The sequence below is a fragment of the Syngnathus acus genome, chromosome 20 (genome assembly GCF_901709675.1).
Source record: "Syngnathus acus chromosome 20, fSynAcu1.2, whole genome shotgun sequence".
NCBI classification, from domain to species: Eukaryota; Metazoa; Chordata; class Actinopteri; order Syngnathiformes; family Syngnathidae; genus Syngnathus; species Syngnathus acus.
In genome coordinates, this window is record NC_051104.1 from 6,862,483 (window position 1) to 6,885,552 (window position 23,070).

Below are 23,070 nucleotides of genomic sequence, written 5' to 3' on the forward strand. Positions count from 1 at the left end.
GATTACAGGGCGCACAGCCGCAGTGACCGCACGCAGTAGATGCAGGACACATGGAGCTTGGCTGCCCTACCATCGACAAGCGTGTCGCTAGTCCACATCTTCTACAGAGTCAAGTGTGCTGGACAATTATCAGTACCAAAATGAACCCCTTATTTAGTATAATTGGAAAAAGAAAATTGAAATCAGTGTCAAAAATACATTTAGGTACAAGAAGCAATCTCTGATTAAAATGTGTTGCATTTTTAAAGCATGCAAAGTAAATCAGTACGGAATTTTAATCTATAATAAACGCATACTTGAAGTGGAAGGGTGAAACTAATCTTTTTTAGATTTAGGGGAATCCCATGGTCCAGCAGTTCTGGAGAACCCTGCCTGTCTTCCTTCCTTCCTTCAGGCGATAAGCACCCTGAGACTTGACTTTGACCTGCAGGACATTAACCTCATACTGAGCATGCTCCCCGGTGAGGAGCTGGGGGTCAAAAAGTCATGACAGGTCAAAGTGTTCTGCAGCTTTTATTTGGTCGGCTCCCTCCCCGGTCTGAGTTCTCCCGGGGAACAAAAGGGAGGGGCCCTCGCCTGTATAGCTACATCCAAAGCTTAGGGTTCACCTGGTCTAGCTAGCTTTGCTCCAATGGACTCACCTTGGGTTATAGATGCCCTCAATGCCCCTTGTCGCTTGTTTCAGGTTGGGAGGAGGAGGAGTGAGGTGGAAGGGATGAACGACGGGAGATGGTGAGGAGGTGGGAGGATGAGGGCGGTGGTACTCTACTTGTGTGCACATGCTCCTCTCTTCCTCCAGCTGCCAACGCAAGTGCTTGTTCTCCTCGCTCAGAGCGTTTAACTGGAGAAGGAGAGAGCAGAGAGACTGTGAAACAAAGAAAGACTTCAACAAAGTCCATCACAACATTTTTCAAGGAACAACTTGTGGGATGCTTCATCCTCACTAATAAATCCAATCAACCAAATCAAAAGATGTAATTGAAAGTTACCGATAAAAATCAATCTTCACAAGTCAGCAACAGCATGGTGATGAACTTGCCGCCATCCCATTATGTGTTTAATTGCCGTTTCACACTTGCCTTCATGCATGTGGAAAAAGAAATGGAAAATTGCACGGGTATGTGTGTGTGTGTGATGTACGTGCGAGATATTACACTTCTGTAAATTTCAACATAAAAACGACCCATTTGAGCAATCACGAGCTGACCATTTACCACAAAACATATACAACAACAACAACGAATGCTTTTGTGTCACAACTGATTGCCAGCCCTAGAAAAAAGAAAACAAGAACAGCTAAATTGAGACTTGGACCATTCATGTGCAGGAGTTTGTAATGCAAATGCAAACATTTCCATTTGTTGTAAGAGCGAGGTAATTACATTGCTAAAGTGGCAGTCCAAAAGTTGGAACATGGCAGATAAAAGGGTGAAAGCAATTTGAAATAATGTATTTTTAGCAGTGAGGGAAAGTAAAATAAGAAATTAAAGGAGGGGAGAGACAAAGAGACGTGCCGGATAATGACAGCTGCATACATCATCATGTGTGTGTCTGTGTCCCAATTTTAGTCCCGTGTGTGCACACACACACACACACACACACACACCTACACAAATGGCATGCACTAATCTGATGACTACACAAAACCAGGGTTTTAGGCTTAACCCTTGAGGAGCCAATGACACGATGCGTCAAAACCAACCAAAGGCGCTTAAGGAGTATTTAGTCGCTCTGACAGGAAAACATCCAATCAAATTTGGACATGAAGAAAAAAAGAGGGTGACATTTATAATTGGCTGTGTATTTTAATTTGCCTTACGCCTAATTACAAGAGTTGCTGAGGTGGTGGAATTAAAAAAAAAAAAATCCCCGCTTGTCACTTCAACCCTATGTGTGAACTCACTCATTTGTGTTGGGATGAAAGGGTTAGTGTGTGTGTGAAAGGAGTGTGTTTGCACTTCCATTCAAATATTAAAACGCGGATTAGAAAACATTGCGAAAACACGGAAAATAACCGCCGACTGTCAAAAAGAAAATTCTCTGTGAAATTGTTTTGCATGGCACTCATTTGTAGTGTTTGCTTTGGAACATCTGTCGAAATCTTTTTTTTTTCCTCATATGAAAATGATTTTCCTTAGACTGACATAACATCAAATTGACTTGTATACAAAGAGTTGGATGTCTGGAGTTTCTGTCATGTCACAATCGGTCTGATGAAAATAATACTCGTCTCACGCTGAGTTTGCTCAATGTTCCCTTTGCGTGTTTGCTGGCTAAACTGCAATGATTAGGGTTAGCTGGCTAACTTCAGAAATTGCTTGAATTTGTGTTGGATGTCTCGGATGCTTATCGTTGAGATTGCAGAGTAAACACAGAAAGTCGTGGGCTCACGACTACTTTTGATTTGTCCTCCTTTGGTGATTTGTTGATTCTTGTGAAGTTCACCACTGTGGAATAAAAAGATCTGCTCTTTCCTCAGAATATTCCTGCTTCCCTTCCTCCTCCTCCTCCTACATTGTTTTATCACAGCAGGCCATCTCGCTACGCTGTCATGGGGAGATCAGCACAGCAGTATTGATACACAGCGCTATCTCACTTTCATCAAAGGGAAATCATTTACCGGTGGAAAGAGACGTCATAGCTTTGCTCTCATTTTTCCACCTCCTCTTTGCACACCTTACACCACACCCTTTGACATCACCTTTTATCATCGGAAGAGGAAATGGCGGTCTTTTTTTAAAAGTTGGCCCCAAGTCTTTTTTTTCCCCTTGCCTAACAGCAGGAGGGCTGCGGTATTTTTGTGCATTCTGTTTGCGACTATGTGGGTGTGGTGCACTCACTTGTTGATTTAGCAGACTGATGGCGTCCATGTTGCCCTGCAGTCTGGTCTGCATGTCAGCCAGTCTGCCAAGATTCAGGGCCATGCAAGTCTCCTTATCTAGGCTGGAAGTACAAGAGACATTTCAACATATACAAACCACATTTTCCAATTGATTGTTACTTTCTAAACATTTAATAACATGAATCTCTTTCCACCTCTTGCATTACACTGTTGAGTCCCTGAGCAGCTCGGGCTGTCAACAAATAAGTTAACACAAAGTCCCTATAACTCAACATTTACAATTAAAACATGCCCCTCCATTCCCCTTTCTCGTTAAAGTCAGCGAATGGATGGTCCAATCCATCCATAAAAAAAAAAGGAAAAAGTCAAACATAGTCCAACAAATGTAAAAGTACACTTTGAGCAAAAAATTAAATGGAGTGCGCATGTATAGTGCTTATATTCATCATACGTTTACAAAACCATGACTTATCTCAGTGAAACGTATCAGAGTATAGCCTACACCAGCACATTTGTAGATGTTCATACATTATTAAAATGGTCTTTAAAACAATCATTAACCTATTTATAAAGTAGTATAAAAGTAGTTCATACATCTTTTATAAGTGTAGCCTTTTTTTTTTTCTTCTTCTAACGCAGTAAAGACAAACTTTTAACCGTGTACATTTGCAAAGCACGTTCAATCAAACATTCTCCAAATCTGGGGCAAGAAAAGAATTGGCTGTGTATGATCGTCATTATAAGCACGTTCATAAGACCTTATTACCGTACCCAAAGATGGGTGAGCAAATGGTTTCCAGAAATCATTAAATCGTACTACAGCGTTACCGAGAGCAAAACGAGCGCAACCGCAGACATGCGGGAGAACATTAACACTACAAGAAGCCATTCAAGATTTTAACTGTTTATTAAAAAGCTTTTTGGGGGGAGACGACAAACAAATGTGAAAGTCTGCTATTTTCAGAAATGCGCCCCAACTAAGAAAGGCCTATTAAATTAACGACAGTGGATAATGGCGCTCTGTACGGGCTGAAGAGCGCTCTGCCCCCGCTTCGTGCTCCTTCTTTCATGCCTCAGTGAACCTGTCCAGTTAGCACTGAGAGTGGGGAAAAAAAAATCCTCTAAATACTTTATTGAAGACTTCTCAGGTCATTAAAGTACCACTGTACCTCCCCTATGTTAATGTACTGGTAAAGGACCAAGATGGGAAATTCTTCGATGCGAGGATGCGAAAACGGACTCTTTTTGCTTCACTTGATAAAAGGCGCAAGCTCATTGAAATGCTAATAAAGGACATTGTTGTTCCATCAAGTTGGCAAATATAAACCAGAGAAAACTTCAACCAATAATGTTAAAAGAAGGCTTCTTCTACAATAATATTATTGCGTGTTTATTGATTGATGAATTCATTTAATAATGGTGTTAACTAGATGAAAGAGGACTAGTTTGAGTTAACTCAAAAACAAGATGACATACATTAAAGCTCCTCTGGTAAACAAGTAAATAACATTTATGGACCAATGGTGCATCTAAAAATAGCAACAAACTAATTGTTATACTCGGAGAAATGTTTATAATATTTTGTTGAGCTTGTTTTTGCATGTACAAACAGTAAATGGACCTTGTAGTCAGAATATTATTTATTTATCCATCTCCGCCTTTTGACAGAATGCAATTTGAATCACTCTCCATTAAGCAACAAACTAATTTAGCCTGGCAAATGCAAATAGTTTTGAAAGACGAAACCACATTTTCTGCAAATGACATTCATAAAATGGAAAATAATTGCAACTGACCCTTCCAGATCTTTTAATTTCACACCATAATTATCGCACAGCCAACAGCCATGGGCGGAATGGCACACATTTACTTTCATCTATTAAATTGCCTCTCCAAAATGCAGTATGTCATCCATTGGTTTGACTGTGCAGATGTGCCAACACAAAATAAGCATGTGATACAAAGGCCTTCCTTCCCAGATGCTAACGTGGTGCTGAGCAGATGATGAGTCGGAGCCAGAGCAGAGACAACGGCTTGAGATTTATGTAGCCATGCTTGGCCAAACGCCTGTGTAAACATCTGCTCCTGCGTTTAAACGCAAATATGGATGTGTGTAATTAGCTGCTTAACCCAATCAGTGTGTATATAATTACAGTCATTAGTGTCGACGCCTAGCCACCATATTCTCTAAACTAGGCAATAAACTCTCCAACGCAGGAGCCCTCACCCCCCCGCCCCTCCCAATCTCCCTTGCATCTTTCTTATTTACTGCTCTCACACGGCTGTATATTTTATGCAAGGCTTGACTCTCCCTTATCTCCCGCTCTGTTCGTCTGCCACATCGCTTCTCTGTTTACACAAATCCTCCGCTGTGATCACAGAGTGCTCTTAATTGGAAGCACATCGTTAGCAGGGCGCGCATGATGAGCGCTTCCCCCTGATGGCTTGTGTCACAGCCACTGAGCCAGTGGTCCCAGCAGCAAATAATCAACAGCTTCGCCTTCCATCATCGCCTGCATATCAATTTGCAACTCTGCTTTTCTCTCTCTCTCTTTTTAGTTACCTTAAAGTGACATGAGAAAATGCCCAATGTGCTAAAGGATTTAATAATTGATCTTTTTATTCGATTAAAAGCGACATAATTGATGCAGATGAAACCTGGAATTTACTTTACAGCTAAAAGAGATTAACACATTTGAATACAAATACTGAATGAGTTCAAACGTAATGGAAAGAAAAGCAGTAAAAATGACTAAGTGATCAAATGTTTATCACACAAGTGAGCCCTGAGAGGGTAAAGTTGCTTCTCGTGCATCACCTATACTGATAACCTGGCCACCCATTTCTTGAAAATTAAAAGTCACATCTGTAATTATGCAAAGGTTGGATAGTCATTTCAGGCACCGTTAAAATGTTCACAAATACCTTTCCAACAGGGGTCTCATTTATTAATTGAAATCTTGATCCAAAATTACACTTCCTCACCCGTGAGGAAAATGCCACAGGTGAAATGAAGTCACGGTGCCAGAGCCGCTTGAAAGCACAGGCCATGTAATCATCATACGTTGCTTTATTAAAGGCCCTTCTAATGAAAAAAATGTCACATTTCGCTGATTGCTGTCAGTGATAGAGACACTGTGATGTCCCCCTTTGCCACCAGTAATAAAAATGAGAATGCATATGGCTGCCATGCAAATAACATGACATACCGAATCTGTCGCCTTATAGATTTTCCTACATATGGCATTTGGGCTGGATGTGTGTGTCAGTGACAGCAATGGGGGGTTATGATAATAAATTGAGATTCATCCTAACAAAGGATGAGACGACACTACAGAAGTTTTCATTCACTGATTTTCTTTGATCTCCTTCCATGTTATTATATTCGTTCAATCAAACCCTACATCTATATATGAACTGCCTCCTCTTTTGCTCTTCTCTCTCGCGCGCGTTCGCAATTATGAGCCAAAGACAAAGAAAAGCGATTCATCTTCCTGTCGCGGCCTCTTAATGATATCATTAAAATGACTGACAGCTTTGAATAGCGCCGAGAACTTACCCCAGTCAAAACAAATCTGATCCGTTTTGGAAACACGTCCTGGTGGTTCATTAAGAGGATGGGGAGGGGGTGGGGCTGCTGTTGTGGGTGTGGAAGGGATGCTAGGGTGGGGGCCATTGTTAATGAGGGAGACCTTAAGGGCTTGTACTGGGGAGTTGTGCTTCAGGCAGGTGCCCCCACAAACACACGCTCCTTCTCACTTCTACGCTGCTCCCTCCCATCTGTGCCACATTCATTCTCATTGCCTTAATGAACATAATAAATATATCTCCCAGCCATTGATGAATGCTATTTGACAGCCGACGGGGGTGGCAAGTAAAAGAGGATGGGCCCTTGATTGGAGTGTAATCATTGTTAAAAGCCCAGCATGAATCACATATTCAGATTGGAGAAGCGGCACCACGCGCACACACAGGTGGCAAAGCCCACGGGGTGTTTCATTCACAGCCTGGCACTCCTGCTGTTATTGTCATCAGCGACATTGTCAGCCCAGGATGCTGTGTTAAGAGCAGACATGGTGGTGGGAAATGTGCATGTTGAGAGTGGGTGGGTGGCCGGCCAGCCGGCCGGCCGGCCGGCACAAATGCGTGTCAAAAGGGCCAACGAGCGGCAAACTTTGGAACAAGCCATTCGCAAAAGAAATGATCTGTTCGTGTTTTGGCAGCTCAACCCAGAGGGTAGCGCGACTGCAAGTGGGAATCATCAATTGAATAGCAAAAATGAAGATGAAGACAAAACATTCTTTGTCTTATTTTTATTTTGACCTCATCACAATGGAACCTTTTTGAATGCTGATGATATTTTGCTCTGATCTTGGGTGATTTAGAGACAAATATTAGCCAATTGCATGGGCCCTAAGACTGCTCCAACTCACACAATGGACTATTACATCTTGTTTTAATTTGTTCATCGCTATATTAAAATGCATGTTTACCATTCCAGACCATAGCATAGTGAAATACGGTGAACTGTACCAATTGATGTAAGAATAGATTGCTGACTTACATGTTCTTATCTCGAAGTTCACACAGGTCCTTGAGTTGGGCCTGCAAAAGAAAAAAAATAATCTTATTTTTGGGAATGTCTTTCTTTCAAACTATCTATCATCCTTGCTGCTCTATTGTCTTACCTTGATGCTTGCCATCTCTTTCTCCTGCCCTGCCACCACTTCTTTCAGTCGCTTCACCTCTGCCTTCAGTGTGTCATTAGCCTCCTGAAGATGTCTGACAATCCAAAGGGAAATGCAGACACTCGGTTCAAGCAGACGATACACACTCAGGCTGACAGACGCTATTAGCATCAAAAGACGATCGTTATACGTGGCGGAGGAACATCGCACAGACACACAAACACAACATGGTCTGTGACAGTTAAATGCTAGGTTTGCAGCATCATTCATTACTAAATCATGTGGCTATTGATAGGAACTGTACTATTGCGACAAAGGAAAGTGGAAATAATCAAACACATTTTTCATTTTTCAACTAAAGACTGAGAAAAGAGCTTATATTGCATTGAGTGTTTTGTATATCACGAGAAGTGGAGGATGGTTGGAGCTCAGTGGGCGGGGCTTGACAGTACCTTGAGTCTGACTCCACTACTTTTATCTCTTAAAAGACAAATATGTCACACCATGTATGCGTTTAGCACATGCACAAACCCACATTTGAATGCACAAATTTGCCAATCAGTGGCATACACAAAGTTAGACATACAAGGTGTGCTGAGACGTAGGTTTGAGCGTGAACTGGTCTCTTGCCAATTGCAAGGCATAGATAGACAAATAAGTACTTATAATCACAGCTATTGACAAATTAGAGCCTTTCACGGAATGTTAATGGAATGTGTGAGGAAGCATAGCGACGTAGAGAAAACCCACAAAAGCTTGCGGAGAAACCACACAGAAAAACAATTGCAGAGATTTGACTGACTGTGCTGTCCGTCACACTGATCTATCTCAAAATTCAAATTTAGAGTGAATAGAAATTCAAGGTCAGTAAAAACTCACATTTTGTCTTCCGTGACGTTCAGCAGAACTTGGCTTTGAGTTTTCATTTGCTGTGCAAGGCTTTTGCTAGATGATCTGGAAGAAAAAAGTCAAATGATGTGCATTAATGCAGACACATAAAGCAGAGAGCTTGCAAAACAACTATATAGTGTAATTGCATGATATTTTCATACGTTTGCTCAGTGATCCATCGTTTGAGATTAGTCACGACGAGCTGGCTCTCATGGCGAAGGTTGTCGTTGTCTGAACATAATGCGGCCAACTTGGACTGGAGCGTGTCCACCTGCAATAAAAAGAAAGAACGACAACAACGCTTTATTGTCCCTGCAGGGGATTTTTACCTCCCTCAAGAGCTTAATGTTGCAGATTGCATGGCAGTCAGTTATACTGTTGTTTAAATGCCAACAACATAAAATGCAGAGAAATAAATTTAAAAAAAAGCAGAAAGTGATGATCGATGGGTTTGCTCAAAACAAGGCAATGCGGAGAAAGATTCGGAGATTGGGTAATAGTGACAAATGACACATTTGCTGGCCCACACATAAACAGCAGGATAAGGTATTAAGCGGCGCTTAAGGAGGAAAGACGGCGGGCGGATGGTGTTTGGGGTTAACAGGGATGGGATAGCAAAACTGCTGACTTTCTCATTCTTATCACTCAAGACCTTTTAGGTGCCTAAACTGCAGGGGCACATTGCTATTATCGCCCTGGAAACACCTTGATATCCAACACGTTCTACCCACAAAACCCTGCAAACATGAAAAGAACATGATTTAAACAGCTTTTCAGTTCAAAAAAATTAAATCATGCCAATAACCTAAAAAAAAGTTATGTCCCGTGCCTGCATATGTATTTTGGGTACCACATAAAAGAAATACATGATGGAAAGTTACTTGCAATCTTGATTTTGCCAGAGTATTTAAGAGCCATACTTCAATCATAAATTAACACTATGTCAACAATTAAATCAATATTGCGCAAACATAAATCAATAAAATAAAAGTAATCTGGTATGTTAACCATTTTTGTTTTTAATATGCAACAAACTACTTTTACATTATTTGTGATTGCCAATCATAACAGTACAAAATCGACACGGATTTCCAAAAGCCACTCGGTGTATGTTTAGTGACAAAACTTCAAAGTGGCTCATTTAAATTCATACTTTGTTAGAGGTTTACAAAAACACACCCAAAACAACAAAACACCAATATCCACACTGCCACACAAACACATAGGTGTGCACGGCCACACACATTCACTTTGCACAAGCAAGCAAAACGTTGTACCGTGCCATAATGACAGTAATTACTTTAGTCTCACATTAACACCTCCCTCCCGACTGTCTGACGAAGTCGGCCGATACTGGGATGTAAATCGCAGCGCCAGTTTGATGTTGTGATTAGGACTAAATTACACCCCATCACTCTGTTTTCACCATTGTCAAGTGAGGCGCTGAGATGATGCACAATTGTGTGTGCATATGTGTGTGCGGAAAGGTAAAAAGGGGGCAAAAGGAGGTGCAATTGCAGGCGGGGGCGGCTGGGTGGGTGGATGGGTGTAAGGACGCAAATCTGCTTAACATTTAGATTGGTTTTGTTGCACAAATATTTTAGCAGATGATAGGGGCTAAAAGGGGCACCAAAATGCATCGGGACACTTTTACAAGTAAATCGAGTGATGCCAATGCTGCTACTGTTTTTTTTATGCTTAGAAAAATGGAAGATTTGGACTCTACAGTCATCTTTTTAAATATGCACAGCATTTTATTGGAAAATAAATGGATTTCTTTTTGTGGGTTCAAGACAATCTTTTACTTGACTTGGCATGATTAGAGTTACAAAGTGGAACACAGCAATAGTGGAAGAATTTAGAAAGCAAACAATTTTGGGGAGAAAATCTATCTAATGCAATTTAAGTATCAATATTTTACCAATTAATTGTAGAGATTATTTCATCCAATATATGCTAATGTAAATGACCATACCTTCAAATAAGGCCGGTATCGACCCGATACCGATACCTGGTACCCTGACCACCTGAAAAGTTTTCGGGTCAAATCAGAACATTCCAAGAAAAACACATAATATTGAAGCTGTTCAAGCTATCTGTCATAGAACAAACTGAGCAAACAAAAGAAGTTTCCAACATGGAATTGAGGACACACGTAAAAAGTCATATTCGTCCGGTGGTTGCAATCATCAGAGACGAACACGAGCCATTAGTCTTTTTAACTCATTGCTCATCAGAGCACATCCTTTCATCAAATTAATGATCACATTTATTGTTAAACACATTTTTATAAAACATTCATTCATTCTGTCTAATTAAAAGACCCAACAGGCCTGACATCACTTAGATATGCATGCTTATCACTCACAGGGTTTGAATTAAAGATCTGTGTGTGTGTGTTTGCACACTTTATATGTGCATAGGATGGCGAGCAGAGAATGAGGCTTCCAAAGCAGGTCTTCCCACTCAAGGCTTAATGGTGATAATCATGTCATGACCCAACATTAAGTCTGCGAGTGCGTGTATTTGTGTGTGTCCTACTCTCACTAATGGCGACGATGATGACATGTTCTCCATTAGACTAGTCAGTGGACCACAGCAGATCTAGCATATTAATGATGCTGATGATGGCTTCTTTAATTATGGTCGTCTGCCGCCGCTGTATGGCCCCGCTCCTTTTCCCAGTCCTTTCATCACACACTCCCCCTATGCGCCTTTTCGACTTGTTTATCAGCCGGCCGCCATTACTGAGGCTCCCTGTCGACTTGAGTCCCGCCTGCTGGGATGCAACTTCACCAGGGTTCAGGAGAAGTTTGTCCCACACCAACATTTAATTGGAAAACAGCTGCCTTTTTTTTTTATACGTGAACTTCAATGTTTAGGTATGACTTAACTCAATAATACGCTTTGTTTATAGCTTTATGGAAAGACGTATGCTGACTACATAGAAATAGAGTTCTTTCATTCTTGGCTCATTTGACATTGATAAATTTTCCCCGTGATTTTCATGACACAGCCTGTCAGACTCAAAAATAGTCTGAGAAGTTGTTTTCTTTTCATTTTTTTCCTTTCAATCTTTATGGATAAAAAAGAAGAATTTGAGCATCTCGTTTAGGTGATGCCTTTTATCATTGTTGATAAGCTGACAAGATGATGAAAACAGGGAAAAAAATAAATTAAAACATTCAAGTTTGTGAACAGTGTGCATTTCTGATCAGAGGTTGGAAAATTATGTTTAATGAAGAGTTTGTGAATGAGGATATGATGAATCAAGGTTAACCGTTTTTCATTCCAATTCAAAGGCAAGAGGAGCTTTTTGATTAGTATTCCAAAAAGCACTTAGCGGCTGAATGTGATACAATTAGGCTTTTATAAGCAACACAATAAAAATGGCTCATTTGATTCATTAAAGTCAGGGTTAAAATCCCATGAAATTTGGGACTTTTGAATGTTCAGAAAAGATATGTGACATTACATGAGATGTTAGCAAGACCTCAAGTGCGTCTTTTTTTTTTTTTGTTTGTTCCTATGATGCTACTACAAAAGCTGCCAATGATAGCGAGGACAAAAAATGGAAATCATCTAAGTTTAATTATGTGATGTAACATTAATTAATGGTACATTGTCACAACAATTTAAAAATCACTGTTGCATGGCAGTCCTAGTTGTTGCGGACAGAGGGCAACATTTATAGTCAAAGCCAACAACAGCCACCTAAAGCTATTAAAAAGTAAGCTTAACTACTGGGTGAAAGTGTGAAAAGATTGAAAGGGGAAGGCTATTCTAAAGTTTTGGACTTGTGAAAGTGAAGGCACAAACTCCATTACCCAGTAGTCAACCACACAAAAACAGTCAATCGGAGCACAGCTTCGTGTGCATATTGCAAATACGCTCGGCTGCTCTTTTTTTCTTAATCACTGCGCTTTTTCCCTGTAGCTTCCCCAGTGCGATTAAACATCTAATTGTAGAGACATCAATGTCAATGACTTGAAAGATTATTTTTTTTGAGGCAGGGAGTAAATTCATGTTTATCAACTTTTTGCCATCTGAAATCATTTTGGTCAATTCTCATTACGACTTCCCGCAACCCTAAAAAGTTGAGGTGACCGCACTAATGACATGTTTGTGTGCCTGATTGAGGAGAGCAAATGCGACTGCTAATGTGTTTAAAGCAGGAGGCACACAACATACCTCGTGTTTACATGATTCGTATTAAAAACGGAACCATGCGGAGGGGTAGCACCCTGTGGTTGTGTGCCTTTTGAGAATCGCACGCTGATGAGCCGACATCATGCAAATCATTGCCCTTATGTTAGAGCTCATGCATGCACACATGTACACGTGCAGGCAAAATTAAAAAACAAAAAAAAGTAAACAAAGCTTCTGAGAAAATGTATCCAAAGAAAGGAGCACTGCACCTGTGAAAGAAAGTTTGACTCAGTGCAGATTGGAAAGAAAGCTCAAGACGATCAAGGCATTTTGGAGTTAAAAGTGCCGCCAAGTGTCAGAAAGCCGAGTCACATTTGCACCAAAAAAACGATCGTCAAATGGCCTTCTTGCTTCCTTCCTGTGATTTGAATTCTGTGGAAGGAGCTGAAACATCAAGTCTGAAGAAGGCACCCTTCAAACTTGAGACCTCTCCTCACGAGAAGCAGTGGAGCAATTACTGGATTGCAGTCATATATTAATAAATTGTGCCATAATTTTTATTTTTTTTTAATTCCGTTGCACCACCAAAAAAAAGCAATGTCGGAATTTTGTCAGTTTATTTCATTTTGTTTATCACAATGGTACGAAGAATTTGTGTACCTCATATTCACACAAACACACACAGACATATGGAGAGAGCTATCTGAAGTTCAGCTACCGTGCACCGAGGCAATTTGTAATATAGATTTCCTCTATAAGCCACTGTAGTGTACCATTTACTATTTCAAACCCTTTGATTTTATTTTTTTTTCCCACCGGCGGACATTTCATCTTCTCAAAGTCAATAAAAGAGATTGGAAGTCTAATGAAGGAGTCATATTCACAACACCCATCATGACGGTGTTTAAACACTGTTTTTCCAAATGCACATTCGGCAAAAAAGCTCACCTGCCGCTGAGATGATGAAAGGCAGGCAGAGTGGATGCATACGGGGAGATAAAGGGGACCGTGTTTGAGTGCAGGTGCGGCCATCAAACACACAAAAATACAGAAAACACAATCTTTACACACTCACACAAGTAATTCACCTTTACAAGTAGAAGCCTTAAAAATCAAGAAGTATGCAATTGATTAAACTCGCCAGAGCAATGGTTGTCTAAACAGCAAAAACTAATTTTATGTATATTTTACTCCTAGACATTCTTTGACGTGCACTATCAACTATTTGGATACAGTGGTTCAACATTAAATAATCATGGTCTATGAGAAGACAAGGTGTAAGCCAACTTATATAAATTGCATTATTCTAAAGGGCAGAGTTTAAAAAAAAAGGTGAGCACAAAAGAAGGAAAAAGGATAGATATGGAACCAAATGTAAAGTCAAAATCCAAGCTTAAGACAGAATTTAAAGTTTGTCGAATCTAAATGAACATGGCTTCAGTCTTTGCCCTTAATGATCTATTCTGCCTTTGTACAACGCCAGCTCAGCTTTGACAACCGCTCTCCCTCTAAGATTGTTCCCGCTTGCAGTCAGAACATTAGGGAATATTACACCCAGAATTAACTCTCCAAATCACCTGGCACGCACCCCTCCCTCCTTTGGACAAGATAATCCGGGCTCTAGCGCTGGATATATGCCACTAATCATCAAAAAGGTTGAAAACCAGAGAGGAAGGATTGAAGGTGAGGTGAGGGAGACCTTGAGTCAAAAGGTGAGGAAGGACTCAAAAACAAAACACAGCCAAGGAAACATTACATCCATTTGATTTTCAATGAGTGCCATACATTATTATTGTATTTGATGCCTTCATCGGTGTGCATACGTTTGTTTTCACTGACCTGGGCTTGTGAATCCCTTTTCGCTACGTCAGCCTTCTTCTTGAGTTCTGCAACCTCCAATTCCAGTCTCTGAGCCATGACACTACACATAGCCAAATCAAACGCACAAAATCATAATATAATATTTTAAATAGATGAATGCCAATACAAATTTCTAGCAATTTTTCCATTTTTTATAAGTGCATTTTAGTATTGAGACATGAAGTCAATGCACAATTTGTCTTCGCGGGCCACATAGAATGATTTGGTGGGCCGTATCTGGCCCCCAGGCCTTGAGTTAGTGTAGTTTCTGACAATGTGGCTGGTGACCAGTCCGGGGGGCAGTCCACTGGTAGGTAAAGCACATATCGAAGGACTTTTGTCATTTATTTTCTTCCAAATGCATTAAGGTTAACTTTTACAGAAAATAAAGTATACATTGATGACACCATGAAGTTTGAGTAAATTCTTGCTCGGGTAAAATGTCTGTGTTTGTGTGTGTACTTGCATGTGTGGCAGTCGAGCTAAGAGAATGTGATGGGGATCAATACCAAAGGGTCCATTCCTGCCACACTACTGTGCGTCCACTGTCTGTACGTGAGTCAGTTAGTGTGTACGTGTGTGTGTGTGTGTGTGTGTGTGTGTGTTCGCCAGCTATCCGGGCTACAGCAGGATCAATACAACAAATGATTACCATTTCCACTAACCTCCCTCCGCAGCCTGGCTGTGGCCGATCAGTGGGCCTCAACACCACCCATCCCAACATAAATGCATACACACCAAAACAAAGCATCCACAATAGTCATCCAGAGCCTTAAACAACAAGATTGTAAGGAATGATGTGTTTCCGAGCATAAACAGCTTTGGGATAGTGATGTGAAGTTACTTTGTGTATGGATTTTTCTGTTAAAGTAATACAGCAAAAGAGTAGGGAAGACAGTGTTAAAGCTACAACTATAAACCTGTAGGACTTGATTTACATGATAGGACTGTTTTGTTTTTATTCACTTAAACTTGAAAATCTAAAAAGTAGTGAAGTGGAAAATGGACTCGTATACTCATTTGCCAAATTCAACAAAATCCAATAGAAGAGCACATCAAAAATTCTCCCTTTGGAAAGTAATGCTTGGCATTGTCATAGAGGTATTAAATCGAATAATTCAATAGGTTTGGTGGTGGTGTCAAACTATTTGTTCTTTTTGCTCATGAACGGGAAAAAAAATCTGAACAATGAGATTTTGATTCACAGCATGTTTCCACGCAACAACATGTTTGTGAGTGATTAGTAGCATAATGCAGTGGTAAAAGCAACAGCAGAACAGCCAAAACAAAAAAGGAAAGCGTACGGCTGATAGATTGGTCCATGGAGAAAACGTATGACAGGAAGAAAAGAGTCAAAGCGAGAAAGGAAAGGAGACGGAGGCATCCCATGGAGAAAGGAGGGGATTTCCCACTGCACAGATGGAAGCCATTAGCATGGTGTTGTTGCTTTAAAAATGAAGAAAAAAACAACTTTCATGTCTTTGCACTTATTAGATAATATCGAGTTAACCGTAAACAGCGGCGCTCTCCAAATGTAATATGCAGACGCAGCGATTGTTTCACCGTGCGCCACCTAAAATTGCTTGGAACCTAATAACGTCTAATCATTCACAATGAAAACCTAGAAAGGTTCCACGTTGACTTTTAAATTGGCGATTGACTATAAAAAAAGGGGAAAAAAAGTTCCACAAGCTTCTCTTACACTCTTGTTGCAGCGAGGTCATGTGGAAGCCAAAGCCACAACCACAACGACACACACATCTATACTCATACACACACGCAATTCATATTTCGCTGATGTCATCGCCACAGCTCTTAGCGGCGCGTCGGGGTCAACAAGGGGCCTCACCTCTGAACTTTGAACTCTGTGCACTCACATCTGTGCAGCCAGTGTGTCTCATTATGCAGGTTACATTCAAATATAACTTGGATGATGAGATTGATGCTCGTCATTCGACTGGTTACATTGTCATTTTCATTTGATTATTTTTGACCATTTTATTGAGTTAAGTCTCTGCACTGTTTCGCGCACATTCACTTGAACTGCCTACTGTGTGTTGCCCAAAATGAACTTTTAAATTAACAAGCATGCACAGGGAAAGGAAAGGAAGTTTCTCGTGCCTACCGTGCTTTGTTTCCTGCTTGCTCTTCCTCATTCAGACAGGCCACCATGCGCTTTGCCTCTTCTGAACGGGCTGTCAACGCCTCCACTGAGCAGGAATAAAGCAAGTTGAGGCATTAAAAGACGGATATGGTACAATTCAGAACATAATTAATAAAAATAATAATAATATATATATACATACATAATATATACACACATCCATATATATCCATTTTGAACGAAACAAAAGGCGGCATCTCCTGCTTTGTCAATAGATGGCACTCTTTACCCTGACCACACTATTAGCGCTCACACACTGCAGCGCTTCAATCATGTTCCTTTTCCAGCTCCATCTTCCGTCTACATGCAATAAAAAGCCATTGTCCCACACTTAGTGGTGCAGCACACTGAGTGGCTGCATAATAAACCACCGGTCAGCTTCTTTGATTTGCTTGCCTTTGCCTTGCAAGACCTTTTCAGTTGTGGCTAAAATTTCCATCCTTTACCCCTCTTATTTTTTGTGCGGGTTATGCTGTTTTGTGAGTCAATGTTGCCTCATAGGTTTTTAAAACCTTTTCACTAAATTCAGTATTCACTGAACACAACATAAACTGTCAGCCGTCAGTGGCCAAGGCTGCTGAATATTGAGGAGAAGTGAGCGCTTTATATGCAGAGGTGTGTGCGTGCCGAATATTTACAGGCCGGACCTTGACTTTGTGAAAATGAATGTGTATTCGAGTATGTGGAATAGAGCGGTTGATGTGATGCTTTTAGTGCCGGCGCTATGTTGCGATAGGCAAACAGACTTGATTTAAGACCTCAAACCACATAGCAAGAGAGGTGGAAAATCTACATTTAATAAAATATGTTTCATTTATGATTTGGAAGATTTGAAACCATCAAAATTGGATTCCTGGAGAAAATGAAGCATCGCGAATAAATATTTAATAGTTAATGCTTCACAAATACGACTAATGTGTACATGTGTGCTTTGCTGACTATTTCAGCTCAAGGTGAACGTTTGCTTTGAGTCTCAATAATCAATAAAGCAGAGAAGTGAGAGTTTGAGATCGAGGTTGGAGCTTTAACTCAGCGAAAAGTACGATGAGGTTGTGGATGGAGCAATCAGCAGCAAGGACTGGTCCAAACACTTATCGTGGACGTAGATATGAGATATGGCAAGGTATGGCAACGTCATTTACGGTGTTTGTTTGACCTTCAATGTGCATTTCTGCTCTTTTTGTGATGTCACCCATCCATTTTCCAAAAGACAGACTACACTGGGGACTGGTTACATTGTCACATATATAGACGGACAACCATTCACATTCGCAATGTGACTCAGTGGGAACCGAACCACGAGTGAACATATACATGCATGTATTCATCTCAGTAGGTTCTATTGTACATACTGAAAAAAAGTACTTCACTTTTGGTTACACATGATCAAAATTTTATTTTCTATTTCTTTATTTTTTTTCTCAAAAATATTCAAATTATATGTTAATTTAACACTTAAAGCATGCACACTGATTTAATAATAATAACAATAACAAATAACTGCACTTACTCGACTAAGAATTCACAAAGCATTTTGGACTCCACAACACTTGGGTACCTGGAACACTAGTCCATAATCTAAGATTTACAATCTTTTATGAGCTGTTTTTAGTGTATTCATGTAACGTTATGACATAAAACCCCCAATCTAAGATCTTGGCTCTCCTTACACTCTCCCTTTCTTGACCCTGTATTACTGGCTTCCCATTTTCCAAGTATGACATTAGTCTAAAAGATACGGCTCTCCTCATTCCTTCTGCGTGAGCTTCAAAGGCCGTCATGTGGCATCACAGATCCACGGTCAGATTACCAAGCACTCGGAGCTAACCTTTAACATGACAGGGATGAAAACCCAGCCGACCTCCAGTCAGTGTTTGGGCAGGGCCGGGCCGGGCCTTCATAAAAGATTCAAAAGGCTTCATAGGAGCTTCCTTTGGCTTTGTTGCGGGATTCGTAGAGGTCTAAGGTGCTCCCGCGAGACGACCCAAAGCCTCCCCAGACTCTCTCGCTATGTTTCAGAAGTTTCACGGACTTGCAACACTGCTTTCGGGTAGAAGCCAATAGGTGTCTTTGCGCACGCTGTTCAACACACAAATACACCACGCTGGCTCTCAAAGACAAATAACACACACATATATATAGGATTCGAAAACTCCCACAAGCATCCGCCCCAACAAACTCCCCTCTTGCTCTCTCCTCTCCGCTTTATTTACAATCCTCTGGCAGCGGTACAAGGGCCCGGGGCTATAACACACGGCACCTAATGCTCAAACTGCCAGGTAATCTCATGTCTGACATCCCCCTTTGATAGAAACTGATCAATAGACTCTTGTAAAGGAGTCATTTTCTCTGATGTTTCTACCAACCACTTCTCTCTATCTCGCTCTTTTCCCATCTCTCTGTGACCCCCCCCCCCTTTTTTTTCTCAATTTTATTAGCTATACATTTATAATTCATATTTCTGCAAGGCTCGGGCACAAAAAGGGGGTGGCCTCTTTGTGTAATAAAGAACAACGGCGGTGAAGCGATGGGGAGAAATTCCACTATTTGCTGCCGGTTCCGGTGAACAACGGTTTTGGGGATCGATAGAATGTGAAATGGGATTAGCGCTAGTAATAGAGGTGAATTGAAGGAGAGAGGCCTGTGCACTTGTGTGTCCAGGGATCGGGATCATAAAGAAGAAAACACGCATACAAATATATGCTGTCACATGCACTGTGTAGTCATTTCGTCATCTTTTGTCATGCGTACAACAAAAGGAAAGTGTGGGGGGGGGGGGGGGGGGGAAATGCATATTGCATTTTGGTTCATGTTATTAAAAACTAAACAACATCCAGTATAAAGGTTTTATCGGCACGCTCTGGACTTCCCATATGTGCAGATGAGCTCTGATTAGCTCAAGTGAGTTCTGACTTGAATCGCTCTAATCAAGCAAGAAAACTAAGTTCTGATAACAGTTCAATGAAGTTATTCAGGGTCTCATGTTCATAAAAGGGTCTTTTGTTCACTGCAGTAAATTCTGCATCTGACTCTTAACCCAGTCTATTCATACCAGGTAAACAATGCCCTGTGTTTTGTTACAATACATATTTATTCTTCTAGAGTCATTACAAAGGCGCCCTATATTGCTAGATTGTGTCTGCGGAGGATAAAGGCAGCATAATATGCGGTTTTGTGTTGAGCGAAGAGTCGGGGCCATGCGTTTTGATCACAGACAAAGGCCAAGCCACACAGCGTTGTCTTTCTGTCTCGATCTTGTTAATGAGCAGTGTTCAGCTAGCGAGCCCGCTGCCACAGACAGAGACCTCAGATTCATCTCTCGGCGGACAATAGGTGATTGTGTGGATGTGTGCGTTTGTACCTCCGAGAGCAAGTGTGCTTGTGCTAATTAAAGCGGTGGGAGTGGGGGAAAAATGGCTGTTATTTTTTCCTGCGCGTGTGTGCGCACGTGCACCCGTAGCCAAGAGAGAGGTGTTTGCCCAGTATGACCGAAAATGTGTACGTTAATTCTTAATGAGACATTTCTGTGCCCAGAGAAAAAGCCATACATCGCTCTTCCTGCAACAACACACGACTACAAAGGCCATTGCAATGCATGCACACGCACACGCATCATTATCATGCGCTAAAGACGCCATTAAATAAAACCTCTTGTCACAGTATATGTGTGTGTGCTTCACGTGCCGACAGCTTGCGACCAAATCTCACGGTTGTAGGCGCTGCCGGCTAATTTGAGATAAGCAATGGAGGGCGCGAGCAGCAGTGAGCTTCTGGAGCACACGGCAGATGAACACCGCATGGTTTCATTTGCGTGCAGTTGGATTCTGATTGGCGACAATTTCAGCAGGAGTTGGAAAAAGTAAAAAGGAAGAAAATCAAATGAACTGCCCCTTCCCATCAAGAGTTAACTAGCATTAAGTTGTGTGCAGACAGCAAAATGTCATCACAAACGAATTCCCTCAAATGACAAATTGCGTTTGTTACGAATGCTGTTGTGAGGCGTGACTCGTGTAATATAATTAGCAATTACTATACCTATAATTGTATATAAAAATATTTAAAAAAATATATATACCGTAATTTTCGGACTATAAGTCGCACCGGAGTATAAGTCGCACCAGCCATAAAATGCCCAAAAAAGTGAAAAAAAACATATATATGTATATAAGTCGCTCCTGAGTATAAGTCGCCCCCCCACCCAAACTATGAAAAAAACCGCGACTTATAGTCCGAAAATTACGGTATATCTTAAAAAGTGTGATACACATTTTTTGGTATTTTATTGAAATGAATAGTGTTTGTTTAAATTAATGAACACTGAAAAACATTCTACAAACTGTTGAAGGAGCTTGTAAAAAAAAAATTCTATTCCATTAGGGCCCCTTCTACCTTAAATGTGGAGTGCCTCAAGATTCACTCTGGAGCCTCTCCTCTTCACCCTTCATCTACTTCGACTTGAGGCTATTCGCCGAAAGCGCAGCGCACATTTTCAATCTTCTGCTTATCACAACCAAATATGGATGCCACTGACTTGAGTAATGCAAACTTTGCAAAATCTCTCATCATTCAACTTCCTTCATTTTAAGGTTTGAGCAAAACATCTGTAGCCACACTTTGTAGACATAATACGAGTGTCACATTGTGAAACCGCTACCTGTTGTTTGGTGTTTGCAATGCAGGTCCTCAAGCTCTTGACTCAGCTGCCTGACTTGAGTGCTCAGACTCTGTTTCTCCCTGTGAGCGTTTTTCAGGTTCTCCTCCTCTTTGCGTATCACGTTTTCCAGTCTTCGTACCTCCTGCGTCTGAACGCCCACCTCTCTGCAACTTCTTGCGGCCTCCTGCCTGGCTTCCTGGAGAGCCTCCTCTGACTGGCGGAGGAGATTCATGCACCCCTAGAGCATTTTTAGGAGGGAGGGGGGATAAACAATAATGGTGTTTACACTTAGAGCACTGTGTATGTATAATATATTTTGGGATTGGTGCTTGACTAAATGTTCTTTATCAAATATAGGGCAAAACAGACTCACCTGGAAAAAAATATATATTTAAAATCTTTCCTTGGTGTATTCCACTGATTAGCCATGCACTATTAATTTGGTAATTTCCTGGAACTCAAAGTCTTAGTTTGGGAACTTTTATTAGAATATGGGATTAAAGCGTGATTAATCATAATAATTAATGAGATGTTTTTAATTGCCTACACACACACACACACACTCAATCCGCAGTAGCTGCGTTCATAATAGAACAGAGTTCCGCTCATGTGTGATTACATACATTTTAGTCATGATAAAGAATGATCAGGAATATATACATAATGCATGGGCCTAATACGTGTCCTTACAAGGTGGAAACTCATTACATGAAACTCCACAGTCTGAATAAATGCTTTTGTGCTGACACCGAGACAACAACTATGATCTCATACGGGCTTGTGCGAATGAATGAGTGTGTTTGTGTGTGCATATGATACATTTGTTTCACTTGTGCTGAGCCAGAGGACACACCAATAAATGTTTCCACTAATACGCCACTGCAATTCAAGGATACACACAACACACTCACTGGCATGTGATACTTATGACTGCCAGAAATGTTGGCACTTTGCCAGGCTACGGGCGCCGCCACGTTGAGTCATTTAAATATTAAGTGTCCCATTGAGCCCGTAATTGAAGTCAATTTCGCCAGCTTTGGCACTGTTTAGTACTTTAATTAATAACAGGACAATTTGTTTCTGGCAGGCAAGCACGAGACAATCACATGATTGCTGAGTTTTGTGTGTGGACGTCTGTACAACGGGTGCGTATTAGTGTTTAATTATCAATTCCCCACATTTGGCCTCAATACTATATGAAGACATTGTGTGCAGACACAGAGATATAAATTCATATAAAACAATGTGCAGAGTCAACTTGATGTGAGTCCCTGTCCATCAGCAGAAATACCTTTTGCCTGTCTGCAAGCTCCAGCTGTAAGTGCGCAACTTCCGCTTTTAGTTGTGCCACTTCCTGTTCCAAATATCCACGCCGGTTTAGGTGTGCACGGCAGGACGTCACGAGACTTTGCTTCAGACTGGCTTGTTCTTGGTTTCTGAGAAAAGAAAAAAAAAAAGTGAGCCTTAAATGCCCCTCAACAACAATGTAAGCAAAGCGGCACCAAGTCCCCACTAACACACTGAAATGAGAAATTAAACCACATAGCGGCTTCTCATGTGCTACATGTGTGACAATGACAATAAAGATCTATTCTATTCTATTCTCAGAATTAAAAAAATTGAAAGAGATGATGTTAAATTTAGCATGCTTCATAAAGTCCACTATCGTGTGCCATTTGGTAAGTAGACTATAAAGTAGCAAGTGAGGGGGGGGGGGGGGCAAGCAGCAGAAGGGGGGATGGGAAGGGCAATAGAAGAAGGACAAGGACAGAACTGGGATCAGCAAGAGTTTTCATATAGATGCCATTATTACTGTCTCTCC

At 41.0% G+C, this 23,070-nt stretch overlaps 1 protein-coding gene across 1 annotated transcript in view; it reads right to left on the reverse strand.

The window, feature by feature from the left end:
• LOC119139401 (myosin-2 heavy chain, non muscle-like) overlaps nt 1-22,673 on the reverse strand; it is a 55,588-nt gene extending 32,915 nt beyond the window's left edge. Inside the window, exons 1-10 of the mRNA XM_037280019.1 lie at nt 22,540-22,673; nt 21,249-21,486; nt 16,556-16,640; nt 14,410-14,491; nt 8,583-8,692; nt 8,410-8,484; nt 7,531-7,624; nt 7,407-7,447; nt 2,841-2,943; nt 642-841 (exon numbers count right to left, since the gene is read on the reverse strand). Of these exons, the coding sequence (XP_037135914.1) occupies nt 642-841; nt 2,841-2,943; nt 7,407-7,447; nt 7,531-7,624; nt 8,410-8,484; nt 8,583-8,692; nt 14,410-14,491; nt 16,556-16,640; nt 21,249-21,480 (1,022 nt within the window). The 5' untranslated portion in view covers nt 21,481-21,486; nt 22,540-22,673. The remainder of the gene's footprint in view (nt 1-641; nt 842-2,840; nt 2,944-7,406; nt 7,448-7,530; nt 7,625-8,409; nt 8,485-8,582; nt 8,693-14,409; nt 14,492-16,555; nt 16,641-21,248; nt 21,487-22,539) is intronic.
• Nucleotides 22,674-23,070: the final 397 nt, after the last annotated feature.